At 38.6% G+C, this 15,652-nt stretch overlaps 1 protein-coding gene across 11 annotated transcripts in view; it reads left to right on the top strand.

Annotated features, from left to right (window-relative positions):
- Positions 1-15,652, top strand: part of ARID4B (AT-rich interaction domain 4B) — a 167,294-nt gene that overhangs the window by 85,128 nt on the left and 66,514 nt on the right. For all 11 annotated transcript variants that reach the window (XR_012435173.1, XR_012435161.1, XR_010581889.1 and 8 more), the window contains 3 exons: positions 4,828-4,966; positions 11,369-11,448; positions 14,639-14,715. Coding sequence is in view for 6 of the 11 variants with exons in the window: in XM_065531603.1 (XP_065387675.1) it covers positions 4,828-4,966; positions 11,369-11,448; positions 14,639-14,715 (296 nt within the window). In the remaining 5 variants the exon portion in view is untranslated. The remainder of the gene's footprint in view (positions 1-4,827; positions 4,967-11,368; positions 11,449-14,638; positions 14,716-15,652) is intronic.

The raw sequence follows: 15,652 nt of genomic DNA on the forward strand, positions 1-15,652 counted from the left end.
CCTCTTCTATCGTTCCCCAACTGTTAGATGTTTCTTAGTTGAGGTGTCCGTTTTGTGAATATGAGAATAAAGCATGCATTTGTTAGTGAATAAGTTGATCTTTGCTTTCTAAAGACTCCAGCAAACATTCTAAGTTAGTGATTTTCCTGTTGAGAATCTCTATGTGTAATGAGAGATTTGCTGTGGAGATTGTGTTATACATGTGCAAAGTATGAATGCAGACCAAAGGTTGAGAATTACTCGTGTAGGAATGAAGACCTGCTCCGTCTGTAATCTTGTTTTGCTTGCTCTTCCTTCCCCCTCTCTACCATGGTTGGTCATTCCCACTGCCAAGGAACCTGACAATGTTATTCTTGCTTGGCGTTTTAAGCCTTGGTGTGTAAGCATTACAGGCAAGTACTGCAGTTCGAAATGCCCATCTCCTTAATTACATTTGCTTAAGGTTCTTTCTCCCCTTTCTTCAGAGTGATTTTCTGAAACAAAGTCTTAAACCTGAATCTTAAGGGCATTCATCTGACCTTCATTTCTTCTTCCATTACTCCATTGAAAAAAGTCTTTGCTGTGGTCTCAGATTGCCATTTAAAATGTATTTTTGTTCAAAAATATATAAAGTTATCTCTTCTTAGGATTCCCAGGACTTCGTTGTTGGAGTGATGTATCACCAAATTTGTTTTCTTTTAGCAGCTGTTATTCCATGTCTCAATTAATCTACCCCTAGTTATTCCAAAATTGATTACTTTTAACATCTTCTATTAAATTGAGTTTCAGTATATTCTACCTTTAACCCTAGTAAGTTCAAGTATTTTCTTTTTTTAATGATTATCATCCTCTAGCTTTATTTTCTTAAAGCAGGTTATTGATTCTTTTAATCAATGTATTACTGGATTGAATTTTCTCCTTATAATTTACCCATTGTTTGCAGCGGTTGTGTTTAAGTCATCCAGAAGAATAGAATACCTGGAATTATGGAAGTATTTGTTTGTCCCTCTCCTCTTGAAGTTGTTTTCCAATAATCTGGCAGACGTTTATGTGCAACTGCTACAATAGGAAAGCAGTCTGTTTGCTATTATTTTTCCCCCCTTCGGAAAAAAGACAAAACATAAGGTTTACAATGAATCTTGTTAATAAGGTATTATATGAGTATAGATTTTACCCAGTAACAGTGCTAAGATTTACCCAATACCTGGTTTATACTTGCTATTTAAATACAGGCCTGCAGATCTGAACACATGTTTAAATTAGTTTATTATTCACATATCATAAAATTTACTCTTTTGTTATATGTTTTAATCTGTAGATTTGTATCCAATAATTCACCCTTTTAAAGCATACAGTTTAGTGGTTTTTAGTATATTCGTAAAATTGTGTAACTATCATCACTGTCTAATTCCAGAAGATCTTTTTATTTTGCCACTTTATTTTGAGAATTTGATTCATTTTCTCCTTGATAACAATTGAGAAAAAAATTAAAACCCATTTATAGTTAAGTGTACATAGGTTGTGTGTGTTTTAATGTCTAAGAAGGTATATACATTGTCAGTTTTCTGGATACTAATAGAACATTTCAGTTTACAGAGTTTGAAACAGTAAATTGATTTGCCTAAAATAAAAAAGAATCAGAATTGCATGTCAAAGGTTAAGCCTCTTGTTTTTGCTCAATTTGTATCATTATTTGGTATTCCTTGGCCCATGTCTTGTCTAAAGTTCGTCTTTCTTGATTTACAACTAATTAGAGTTAATAGTGAGTGTGATCAGTTTTAAGTGATTGGCTGTTAGAATATTATGGTAAAAATTTCTGTGTAATTAACTTTATTTCTAGTGATATCATCAGATTTTATTTCATAGAGACAGTGCACTATTTTGTTGTGGCTCTACAAATACCTTGTCACCAAAGAAATAGCAATGTCAGAAATGAATAAAAATCAAGCAGACTCTCTGCTTGCTCTGTCTTTGCTCCTGTAAAATATTTTGGATGCTCATTAATTTTAGTTTATTAGTTTATTGAGTACCTGTCTGTGTAAACAGTTTTCTGGCTAAGCTCCTCTAAAAGGAAAAGTTAAAGAGCTTCATGTATAATAGTATGGTTTACACTGATTGTATACATTTTGTGATTTTAGAAAAAAATCAGAAATACCATAGTAAAAAAAAAAATAAGTATTTTTACTTTATTTTATGAACAAGTGTTTGTTGAGTATCTATACTGTGCCAAGCATTGTTCAGGTACTTGAGATATGTCAATAAACAAAAAAATTACTTAAAAAATTTTCAAGTTAGAGCTTACGTTCTCTCAGGGGAGGAGATAGTGAAATAAACATTGGGTTCACATACTTGTTGTGGAAGAATAAACATAAATAAGTAAATTATATAGTATAATAAAAGTGAATGCTGTGGTAATAAGAGCAAGATGAAAAGAGGTAGATGGGCAGGGGTTGTAAATTTGAATAAGGTGGAACAAAGTCTTGAGTAGGTGAGGGGGAAGTGGCATCTAGTCTAAAAGAGGGGATGATTTTAGATAGGAACTTTGCGATTTTATGTGTAAGGTGGATAGATGTTTCAGCTGGCTGAACAAAAGTGTTTTGTTTTTCTTTTTGATATACTGTGAAATCTGAAGTCTTAACACTTGTTAAGTCTTAAGAAAAGTTACAATTTGTAAAAATGATGCAGATAACTTTGTTAGTCAAATAAAGCCCCCTTTTCCCAGTGTCGTACAGATTTTGATATATGTTATCTCTGACATTGTAGCTTTCTAGCTGCTAACTTACAATAGAGTGTTCATAAACCCCTAGCTGAATGAGTCTTCTGTGGCTACTTTGAAAAAGCAATAATTACGATTTTAAGCTTGGTTGTATTCTGTAGTCATTAGAAAGTTAAAAAAGTCACTACTCTTAAGCTCTTCTAAATCAAGTAGAAATCAGACTTGTGAAGACTGTCATTACTGTCCTAAGCTGTATGTCTATGTGTAGGGTCTTATGCTCCACTAGTATAAAGGTAGTTGAGTTTTCCTATTGTTACCTACTTTCTAAGGAGAGATTGACCTTCTTTAAGTGCCATTGAAGTACAATACATCTTTTTTTTTTTTTTTTTTTTTTTTTGAGACGGAGTCTCACTCTGTCACCCGGCTCACCGCAACCTCCCCCTCCCAGGTTCAGGCAATTCTCCTGCCTCAGCCTTCGATCCAGAGTGGCTGGGATTACAGGCGCCCGACACCACGCCTGGCTAATTGTTGTATTTTTAGTAGAGACAAGGTTTCACCATTTTGGCCAGACTGGTCTCAAACTCCTGACTCAGGTGATCCACCCGCCTCGGCCTCCCAGAGTGCTGGGAATACAATACTCCCAGCCAAAGTATAATACTTAATATTCAATAGCAAGCTTTGAAGATTTGCTTTGTTTCTGCCAGGGAACAATTTTTGTTATTTGACTGATCATTGAAATCAAGGGGGTGGTATTCCCCATGTCACTTTAAAAAGCTTAATATTATTATAATAGTTTTTACTTTTTTGGCCAGGTGGGGTAACTCACGCCTGTATTTCCAGAACTTTGGGAGGTAAGGTGGGTGGATCACGAGGTCAGGAGATGGAGACAATCCTGGCCGACATGGTGAAACCCCTTCTCTACTAAAAATACAAAAATTAGCTGGGCATGGTGGCGGTCTCCTGTAGTCCCAGCTACTCAGGAGGCTGAGGCAGGAGAATCGCTTGAACCCAGGAGGCAGAGGTTGCAGTGAGCTGAGATGGCACCACTGCACTCCAGCCTGGCGACAGAGCTAGACTCCATCTCAAAAAAGAAAAAAATAGTTTTCACTTTGTTTACATTTATATTGGAATATATAAATATAAAGACATGACAGTTACTTTCATACTTTTGGAAAGGCATCAAAGACAAATTGAGAGTATAACTAGATAGTGTACCAAATAGGTAAATCATGTCTAAAGTTTTTTTTAATAGTTTGTCAGTTTTCCTTTTTTGGTCAGTGAAATTGATCATTGCAAACTATCTGAAAAACACTTTTATCTTTGTAGGTGTTCAATAATAGCCATTCTAAAAAGGGCATATGTTATTGTCCATCAAACATTTCCTAGTCTTTACTCATTCTGGGCATTTTCTTTGGTGCTGATTCTTTATTAGAATCAGATTCAAATTGGAACAGCTTTTTGTTTTGTTTTTCTTTTTACTACACTTTTCTTAGACGTCAAATTGATGGTTTCAGATACTTTTTCTTCTGACAGTTGTCTTTCTAATTTACTAGTCCAATATTTAATGTTACTGAAAGGATTTTCTGTTTTTCTTTTAATTTTGAAAGTGCTTAACATCATACAAAAGAAGCTTATCCATTTGTTGTTATGGAGAACAGTGGTGATCTCTTTTCAGATTGCCTCCTCTTCCCACCCTAACCTCAGTTAATAAAGGTCTGCTCTCCTACCTTTTAAAATTAACTTTGTACTAGAGATGTAGAATTACTATCTCCAGAATTCCTTTAATTTGTTATTGGGATTGTGTATATTTTAGTATAGTACTGGGATGTTTAATATGGGGCTTCCGCCTTTTTGAGGATTTGGGAACCAGTTATTTGTCCTGATCTTCCTCTTCAGTTTTTCACAGTAGCACTAAATAAACCAGAAATATTTTTAGGAAAATGATGTGCTTTCCTCTCATGATAAACTCTTGCTGTTACTTTTTTAGAAATTTAGAAAATGATTTAAGATTTAAATTAGCCATTTTGCAGGTCTTAGGAAATGTAGTTAAGAGTTTGGGAATACCTATATTCATCATTGGCATGCTTATTTGTGAGGATAAATGGAAATATTTTATTTTTTTCTCTCCTTAGACCAGAGGAAGAGTCTTCATCATCCTCCAGTGATGAAGATGAGGATGATAGGAAACAGATTGATGAGCTACTAGGCAAAGTTGTATGTGTAGATTACATTAGTTTGGATAAAAAGAAAGCACTGTGGTTTCCTGCATTGGTGAGTAGCTTCACTATAAAAGAGTTTAATTTCAAACTATATAAGTTTATGAAGAAAACAATTTTCTTACTAATGTTTTTCATAGGTACAAAATGAGGAAATGTTTTTAGCGTTATTTAGTTCACACTAAGCTTACTTTTAATGTTGTCTTTGAATACAAAGAACTCTTGAAGTCATTCAGGAAAGGCAAAATCTTGATAATCTTAGAGGTTTAGCCGTGTGGAAGTTTAATTCTCTCTCTCTCTCTCTGTCGAAAATTCATGGTGCAAACTTTTAAAGCTCCTAAGTCCATGTGGGTCTAGATTGCAAAAGAACAACAGAATCTTCATTGGTTGACAAGGATAACTAGACATTTTCTTCATACTTAATGAGTCAGGGTGTTTCCATCCTTGATCTTAATCTTGCCTTTTGGGTACTCCCTATATAATCATGACTGCAGTTATATGTTACTCCACTCTTCAATTTTCTCTACAGTAGATTTTTAATTCTACCTACTTTTTAATGTTTTTCTCTCCAAAAGATTGCAACTCCTTAGATTCCATGTTGAATATTTTGCATTTTTCCCTTGTTTTCTCACATTGCCTTGTTGTGATTCTGAGGAGGTACTCAGGATTTATTATCAGGAGTATCCTCGTGATTGTCCCAAGTTCCTGTATTTCAAACTGTTGAGACAGATGACAGAAAGCCTTTTGAGTTTTTTATCTCTCTGTTTTTCATAACCACTAGCTTTAGCAAGTTGAAAGGGCCATGTATAGACCATTTTCTTTGACTTTTACGAAGGGAACATATACTAACATCTTTCACAGACATAACTAGGCTGCTTTTCAAATAATCTTTTGGTAGACAAAATAATTTGTAGCTCTTAAAGTAAATAGAGGTTCAATTAATAATTAGCTCTATATCATACTTTAATGAAGATTTAATTCTGTGGCAATAAGAATGCATTTTTTTCTGGACAGGATATAATTGGATAAGTCACTTAAGCTTTTAAATTTCAACTAGGAGACTGAAGTTAATAATCAATATGTCTTAAGAATTATCTTGGGCCGGGCATGGTGGCTCAAGCCTGTAATCCCAGCACTTTGGGAGGCCGAGATGGGCGGATCACAAGGTCAGGAGAACGAGACCATCCTGGCTATCACGGTGAAACCCCGTCTCTACTAAAAATACAAAAAAACTAGCCGGGCGAGGTGGCGGGCGCCTGTAGTCCCAGCTACTCGGGAGACTGAGGCAGGAGAATGGTGTGAACCCGGGAGGCGGAGCTTGCAGTGAGCTGAGATCTGGCCACTGCACTCCAGCCTGGGTGACAGAGCCAGACTCCATCACCAAAAAAAAAAAAAAAAAAAAAAAATTATCTTGGCTGGGGTGCGGTGGCTGACACCTGTAATCCTAGCACTTTGGGAGGCCACAGTGGGCAGATCCCCTGAGGTCAGGGTTCGAGACCAGCCTGGCCAACAGGGAAAACCCCGTCTCTACTAAAAATACAAAAAAATTAGCTGGGTGTGGTGGTACACGCCTGTAATCCCAGCTACTCAGGAGGCTGAGGCAGGAGAATCGCTTGAACCCAGGAGGTGGAGGTTGCGTGAGCCAAGATCACGCCACTGCACTCCAGTGTGGGCGACAGAGCAAGACTTCCTCTCAAAAAAAAAAAAAGTAAAGAAACAAAGAAGGAATTATCTTGAACTCTTTAAAATTTTGATATGTCTGAATTGTCCTATGATGATTTTATCTGAAGACTATTGAGTCATTTGTATTAAACAGTGAGATCCACTTTTTTGTTTTTCGTGGAGACAGAGGCTTACTCTGTTACCCAGGTTAGAGTGCAGTGGTGCGATCCTGGCTCACTGCGGCCTTGACCTCCTGGGCTCAAGCAGTTCTCCCACCTCAGCCTCCTGAGTAGCTCACACTACAGGTGGAGACCACCACACCTGGCTAATTTTTAAATACTTTGTAAATATGAGGTCTCCCTATGCTGCCTAGGCTAGTCTTGAACTCCTGGATTCAAGTGACCCTCCCACCTTGGCCTCTCAGAGTGCTAGAATTACAGATGGTGGCTACTGAGGCCAGCCCGCATCTTTTACAAATATGTCCTCCCCCAACTTCATATTTAATAAGCTATAAACTTAAGATCCACTGATAAACAAAAGACACTTTGAAAGTACTGTTCTCCTCTTGTGTGACAAGTAATTTGTTCTCAAAATATCGAGAGACAGAATGGGTCAAAAATTATTCTCTGTCTCTGTTTTGTATGTTCTCACTTCCTTACTACAAATAATTAGCCAAATTATCCTCTAATGCTTTTTTCCCTTCTGTTAATGACATTTAATAAAATTTTTGTGTTCTCAATACTAACAGATACTTGTTAAGTATGCATTTGTCATATACCAAGTTCTGTTCAAAATATTTTACAAGGATAGACTCATTTAGTGGTGTAGAGGTTTTTTGTTCTTGTGATCAATAAACTTTTCTTTTTTTTTTTCTTTTGAGATGGAGTTTCTTTCTTGTTGCCCAGGCTAGAGTGCAATGGCGCAATCTCGGCTCACTGCAACCTCTGCCTCCCAGGTTCAAGTGGTTCTCCAGCCTCAGCCTTCCCGAGTAGCTGGTATTACAAGCCACCACGCCTGGCTAATTTTGTATTTTTAGTAGAGACGGGGTTTCTCCAGGTTGGTCAGACTTGTCTCCAACTCCTGACCTCAGGTGATCTGCCCGCCTCAGCTTCCCAAAGTGTTGGGATTACAGGCGTGAGCCACAGTGCCCGGTGATGATTAATAAACTTTTCTCAACAATTTGTGGTTGAGAATCTGCTAACTCTTTATTCTCATTCTCTCATTTTCCTGCTCATTGACTAACAATTGCAGAAACTTAGAAATGGGATTAAAACACTATTCTTTGTTTATATGTATTTGTGTGAAAACTTATGTCCATAATATATATAAACTCTTTTGTATATTTGTGGTTTTTATGCTAAACTAGGTAACCATGTTCTCAGATGAAAAAGAAACAGAACTATCTTTGTTTGTACTGTTTTCTACTTGTGATGTCCATTTACCCTTTTTAGTGAACATGTTTTCTTTCTTTATCTCCACTGCTTAGTTCAGTGTTGGGCACAAATTAAGTATCCAGTAAATGTCAGCTCTTGTAGTGATAATGAAAAATGAGGACAATTATTTGTTTTAATAAATATAAATATTTTATTATACCTTTGTACCTTCGTGTGTATCCATCCAACATTCAGTGGATACCTGTATGTATGGGGAGTGTGCTAGCACTTATTATTAAATAGGTATTATTATTTATCCCCATTTGGAGATAAGGAAACTGAGTATTAGCAGAGTTAAGTAAGTTGCCACACTTTGGGTTAATTATTAAGCTGAAAAAAAGCGTCTGTGTATGCGATTATTTATTTCTTCCTAAAGCCCTAGGATTCTTTGTGAGAATTTCTTTTGAAAGTATGTTTTAAGGCCAGCTGCGGTGGCTCACACCTGCAGTCCCAGCACTTTGGGAGACCGAGGCAGGCAGATCACCTGAGGTCAGGAGTTCAAGACCAGCCTGGCCAACATAATGAAACCCCTTCTCTACTAAAAATAAAAAAATTTGCAGGGCATGGTGGCACGTGCTTGTAGTCCCAGCTACTTTGGAGGCTGAGGCAGGAGAATCGCTTGAACCTGGGAGGCAGAGGCTGCAGTGATCTGAGATCACACTGCTGCATTCCAACCTGGGTGACAGCAAGTTTTATATTTTATAAAACTGTTTTGCGGGCCAGGTGCGGCAGCTCACGCCTGTAATCCCAGCACTTTGGGAGGCCGAGGCAGGCTGATCACTTGATGTCAGGAGTTCGAGACCGGCCTGGCAAACATGGTGAAACCCCGTCTTTACTAAAGTACAAAAATTAGCCGAGCATGGTGGCGGGCACCTGTAATCCCAGCTACTTGGGAGGCTGAGGCAGGAGAATTGCTTGAACATGGGAGGTGGAGGTTGCAGTGAGCTGAGACCATGCCATAGCACTCCGGCCTAAGTGACAGCAAGACCCCATCTCAAACACACACACACACACACACACACACACACACACACACACACCTGTTTTCTAAGTCTTTTTCTCAATATGAACATTAAATTTTTTAATGTTAGTATTTTGTGTTATTACTTTAAGCTTCTCACACCATAATCGCTAAATAATTTCTTTGATGAAAATAAAAATATCTAAGGATTTTTAATATTGAAATGTTAATAATCTGTTTAGTCAACTATTTCATTTTTGTTTTTAAATTCTTAGAATTATTGATGTATGTTATCCCCTCCCAAAATTGAGATCCATTGGACAGTGATGGATAATTTTTGGTAACTAGACTGAAAAATTATGTTCTAAATTGACCAATCTTGATATAATCACAAAATAATATTTGTGTTTCTAATTTTTAAATTATTTTTATAAATCGAGTAAATTCAAAGTGTTTTAATAACATCCTAAGAAAATAGTTAACTGGGTTTGGTGGCCTGTGCCTATAGTCCCAGCTACTTGGGAGACTGAGGTGGGAGGATCGATTGAACCCTGGGAGGTTGAGTTTGCATTGAGTCGTGATCATGCCACTGCACAGAGTGAGACCTTGTCTCAAAAAAAAAAAAAAAAGAAGAAAAAGAAAAAGGAAACAACTGCATAGTCCCAGGAACATTTTATAAATAACTACCATGCACTGAGTATTTACCCTGACTAGGACTGTGCTGAGCTTATTAATACAAGTAGTATTGTTTAATCCTAATTGAGACTTATTCTCCAGTCTCAATTTTTTATTTTATTATCCAATTTCATTTTAAGGGGGGGAAATCTTAGATGCCATGGCTGATGCAGTTCTGCTTTTCAGTTTTTTTCACCAAGTTCTCCACTTCTAATCACCCTTTCAAGCTGTAATTCAGGATTCAGAATGTATTGCTGTATTTTCTTTAGGGTGATCTCATCCCCTTTTAAAGCTTCACTTGCAGAGATAACAAAGAGATAATCAAAGTGACCAAGAAAATAACATACATGGGTGAATGGGATAAAATGCGTGTTGTCATTCCTGTGGTAGAACTGGACAGTGAGCCCACTTACTCATACACCAGTGTCATCACTGGCCAAAGCTATCACATGTGCAGTTTTCAAAATCCTTAGCTCATCAGAGAAAAGTAATGAGTGGATTTGGCTCACAAGCCCCAAGTTTTAGACCCCGATATTCAGTCTGTGGACTCTCAAATTAATATCCTTGAGTCCAGTCCTCTACGCTCTGCTCCAGACCTGATTTTTCTGTTCACTATCTTCATTTGGATGTCTTTTAGCCACCTAAAACTTTTTTTTTTTTTTTTTTTTGAGACGGAGTCTCGCTCTGTCGCCCAGGCTGGAGTGCAGTGGCGCGATCTCGGCTCACTGCAAGCTCCGCCTCCCGGGTTCACGCCATTCTCCTACCTCAGCCTCCCGAGTAGCTGGGACTACAGGCGCCCACAACCGCGCCCGGCTAATTTTTTGTATTTTTAGTAGAGACGGGGTTTCACCGTGGTCTCGATCTCCTGACCTTGTGATCCGCCCGCCTCAGCCTCCCAAAGTGCTGGGATTACAGGCGTGAGCCACCGCGCCCGGCCCCACCTAAAACTTTTAATAGTCCCAAAACTCCTCTTCTTATCCCTTCCCTCTTGCACAAACTTGGCCCTTTTTTGTTGTTTTTCTTTCACAGTGAATAACCCTATCATCTACCTATTTGCACAAGGCAGAAAACTAAGCGTCCTCTTCTTGTTCATCTTTCTACTTCCCTTATTATCTTGGATATTTCTCATCCCTTTAATTTCCCATTGCCACCACTTTACATCCAAGCCACTACCTCTCACTCAGATGATCACAATAGCTTAGTCTCTGCACAGTTGCCTTTGCATGGTCCATTTTCTTCATAGCAGCCAAAGTAGATTTTTAAAAGGAAAATCTGTTATGACATTGTCTGGTTTCAGATTCTTTCAACAAAGATGTTAGATGTTATCCTAAGAATTAATATGGCCTACAAGGCTCTGGAAATTCTGGACCATTGTTTTTCTCTTAGCCATGATGTATCCCTTCAGATAAGGATCTAGCTCTATCTTTTTTCTATTTCTGACTAGAACTTCGTCCACAGCTTCATCCTAGTCATAGCTGTACTTTTGCTTTCAATGCTGTGTCTATGCCAAAAAAAAAAAAAATCTAGATTATCCAGGCAGCTGGAAGGATGTAGGATACCAATTTAAAATTACTTGTGTGTGCTCCCATGTGTGTACCTGTTTACCCTCAAACTAAAATTAGTTTTTCAACTTCAAGCTTACACTTTTTAAAAGGATTTAAATAGTAGGTACTTACATAACTATGAGTTCTTTTAGTTATAATAGCTTCACCCTTTTTCTTAAAAGGTGGTTTGTCCTGATTGTAGTGATGAGATTGCTGTAAAAAAGGACAATATTCTTGTTCGATCTTTCAAAGATGGAAAATTGTAAGTATAATTTACTTGGTTTGAAAAACCAGTTTATAAATATATGCTGTTATTTTAAATTAGGATGTTAAATGATTGATTAGTTACCTTAGGCTTTTATTTTTCATCATATAGAATGTTTCAGAGTGACTGTTTTTCATATTATCTTAATGTGTTGTTGTCTTGTAGTATGTTTTTCCTTGCTCATTTTGGTAATCTTTTCCAAACTAGACACTCAGTACTGTCTAATTTGTCAACATTTGTCCACATAATCGCTGGTTATTTGAGGCAAATTTGCGATATCTAGCGTATTTATTACTTTATTGATTTTTTTGTTTTGTTTTGTTTTTTTGAGACGGAGTCTCACTCTGACACCTAGGCTGGAGTGCAGTGGTGCAATTTCCACTCACTGCAACCTCCGCCTCCTGGGTTCAAGCGATTCTCCTGCCTCAGCCTCCTGAGTAACTGGGACTACAGGCGCATGCCACCACACCTGGCTAATTTTTATATTTTTAGTAGAGATGGGGTTTCACTGTGTTGTCCAGGCTGGTCTCGAACTCCTGACCTCGTGATCTGCCCACCTCAGCCTCCCAAAGTGCTGGGATTATAGGCGTGAGCCATCGCGCCCGGCCTATTGATGTATTTATTGACATTATTTCCTTAGGGTTTGTTCTTGATGGTCTAATTAGGAATTTCTGATTCTTCTACTAGTTATGTCTAATGGTTGTAGTGATACCTGTTAGATAATATTCAACTTTTTCAGTAGTCTGAGGATTAAAATGGGTTACTTGTATATGGATGGTAAGGGTTAAAAAAATGATTTATTTTTCTTTAAGAATTATATGACTAGAGAAGCCAGATATTTTATACATAATTATATTGGGTGTAAATACCTTGAAAAGGTCGTTATGTTTTAAGATTTGGTGTTTGAATTTTCAAGTTCAGGAAAGATATTTTTATCTTTAATTAATTAATTTTATTTATTATTTTTTTTTTGGTGAGGGTCTCACTCTTTCACCCAGGCTGGAGTGCAGTGACATGATCACGGCTCACTGCAGCCATGACCCTTTGGGCTCAGGTGATCCTTCACCTCAACTTCTCTTGAGTAGCTGGGACTACACCTGGCTATTTTTGTATTTTTTTGTAGCGATAGGGTTTCACCATGTTGGCTAGGCTGGTCTCGAACTCCTCAGCTCAAGCGATCCACATGTCCTGGCCTCCCAAAGTGCTGAGATTACAGCCGTGAGCCTCTACACCCAGTCTGAAAAGTTAGCTTCAAAAACAGTATGTAGGCTGGGCACGGTGGCTCATGCCTGTAATCCCAGCACTTTGGGAGGCCTGAGCAGGCGGATCATGAGGTCAGGAGTTCCAGACCAGCCTGGCCAACATGGCGAAACTCTGTCTCTACTAAAAATACAAAATTAGCCAGGCATGGTGGTGGGCACCTGTAATCCCAGCTACTCAGGAGTCTGAGGCAGGAAAATCACTTGAACCTGGGAGATGGAGGGTGCAGTGAGCAGAAATAATGCCACTGTGCTCTAGCCTGGGTGACAAGAACAAGACTCCATCTCAAAAAAACAACAACAACAAAAAACAATATGTAGAACCCACTTTAACAAAATTGAGATAATCGGAGGAATTTGAGCACTGAAATTGAATACTGACTTGATATTAAATTATTGGGGGGTAGGGAAAATGGGAAAACGTTAGTAAAAGGACACAAACTTTTATTTGTAAGATGAATGAAACGTACAGGATCTGATGTACAGTATGGCAACTGCAACTGTAGTATTCTGGCAACCTCCCAAGTAGCTAGAACTACAGGTGTGTGCCACCATGCTCGGCAAATTTTTGTAGGTTTTTTTTGCCATATTGCCTAGGCTGTTCTTGAACTCCTGAGCTCAAGTGATCTGCCCACTTTGGCCCCCCAAAGTGTTGGGATTACAGTTGTGAGCCACTGTGTCCAACCTTTATTTATTTATTTTATTTTATTTACTTTTTTTGATAACGGAGTTTCACTCTTGTTGCCCAGGCTGGAGTGCAATGGCGCAATCTCAGCTCACTGCAACCTCTGCCTCGTTCAAGCAATTCTCGTACCTCAACTTCTCGAGTAGGTGGGACTACAGGCATGCACCACCATGCCCAGCTAATTTTGTATTTTTGTATTTTGAACTCCTGACCCCATGTGATCCACCTGCCTCGGTTTCGCAAAGTGCTGGGTTTACAGGTGTGAACCACTGCACCCAGCTCAACCTTTTTTTTAAGAGATGGGATCTTGCTCTGTTGCCTACTCTAGAGTGCAGTGGCACGATCATAGCTTACTGTAACCCTGCACTGGGTTTTCAGCTCAGCTCCCTGCCTCAGCCTCCTGAGTAGCTGGGACTACAGGCACATGCCACCATTCCTGGCTAATTCTTTTCTTACTTTTTTAGTTTGTCTGTGGAGACTGGGTCTCACTATGTTACCCATCCTGGTCTTGAACTTTGGCATGAAGCAGTCCTCCCACCTTGACCTCCCAAAGTGTTGGGATTACAGGCATGAATCACCATGCCTGGCCCCAAATATTTTATTATATTGCCATAAATCATTTTTGGCTGGGCATGGTGGCTCATGCCTATCATCCCAGCACTTTGGGAGGCCAAGGTGGGTGTATCAGTTGAGGTCAGGAGTTCAAGACCAACCTGTCCAACATGGTGAAACTCCGTCTTTACTAAAAATACAAAAATTAGTCGGGTGGTAGTGGCATGTGCCTGTAATCCCAGCTACTCGGGAGGCTGAGGCAGGAGAATCCGCTTGAGCCTGGGAGGTGGAAGTAGAGATTGTGGTGAGCCAAGATTGTGCCACTGCACTCTAGTCTGGATGACAGAGTGAGACCCTGTCTCAAAAAAAAACCAAAACAACAACAACAAAAAAAAAATCAAAATAATTTTCAGTGTTGCATTTAGGCAGGGGACTCTGGTATTTGGGAACACATTGGTGTTTATAAAGTATCTCTTATGGTAGGATCCTTCTGTAGATGATTACATATTTTAACATCCTGTCTTTTATGTTATTTTTGACTTGCTACTCTGTGTGCAATCACTTTTATTGTAAATGTCAACATTCTCATATTTTCAGTATCTTTCTGTGATATGTAATCATCTGGATTCTTAATTAATCTTAGTCATATTTTGGGTTTTTTTCTTCTTTTGTAATGAAAAATAATATATAGTACTTCAGTTCCAAGAAAAGATGTCCATGAAATTACTAGTGACACTGCACCAAAGCCTGATGCTGTATTAAAACAAGGTAAGGATAATCTTGGAATAAATTACAAGTACTGTAAAAACTGCTAAAGTGTTTTTGAAGATTAAATTTTTTTTTGCTCTTTAAAATTTTTTTTAAAATTACGTTCTTACGGTTATATTTGGTTCCTTGTGACCTTTATTTTTATAAACCCATGTGTCTTCTGTGTTATAAATTTCCTTTTTTTTTTTTTTCTGGAGACAGAGTCTTGCTCTGTCGCCCAGGCTGGAGTGTGGCGCAATCTCGGCTCACTGCAACCTCTGCCTCCCAGGTTCAAGCAATTCTGTTGCCTCAGCCTCCTGAGTAACTGGGACTAAGGCACATGCCGTCATGCTCGGCTAATTTTTTGTTATTTTAGTAGAGATGGGGTTTCACCGTGTTGTCCAGGCTGGTTTCGAACTCCTGAGCTCAGGCAGTCCACCCGCCTTGGCCTCCCAAAGTGTTAGAATTACAGGCATGAGCCGCTATACCCAGCCATAAGTTTCCTTTTTTTTCCTTTTTTTTTTTTAGCTTATAGTCAGACATAATAATCTAGAATCATGGGAGAGAACTATGTAGTCAGCTATTGCTATAATCTGGTTTTTGCCTGGTAAATAAAATACTGGTTTCTGGGAATGGTAGAAGAAAGGAATCAAAGTAACTTTGGTTGTTTTTTTTTTTTTTTTTTTGAGACAGAGTCTTGTTCTGTCGCCCAGGCTGCAGTGCAGTGGTACAATCTCAGCTTGGTGCAACCTCTACCTCCCGGGTTCAAGAGATTGTCCTGCTTCAGTCTCCCAAGTAGCTGGGACTATAGGTGCCCACCACTATGCCCACCTAATTTTTGTGTGTTTAGTAGAGACAGAGTTTCACCAGGCTTGAACTCCTGAGCTCAGGCAGTCCGCCCGCCTTTGGGATTACAGGCATGAGCCATCACGCCTGGCTGAGGAATCAAAGTAATTTT

This window comes from Macaca fascicularis, chromosome 1 (genome assembly GCF_037993035.2).
Source record: "Macaca fascicularis isolate 582-1 chromosome 1, T2T-MFA8v1.1".
In the NCBI taxonomy this organism is placed as follows: Eukaryota; Metazoa; Chordata; class Mammalia; order Primates; family Cercopithecidae; genus Macaca; species Macaca fascicularis.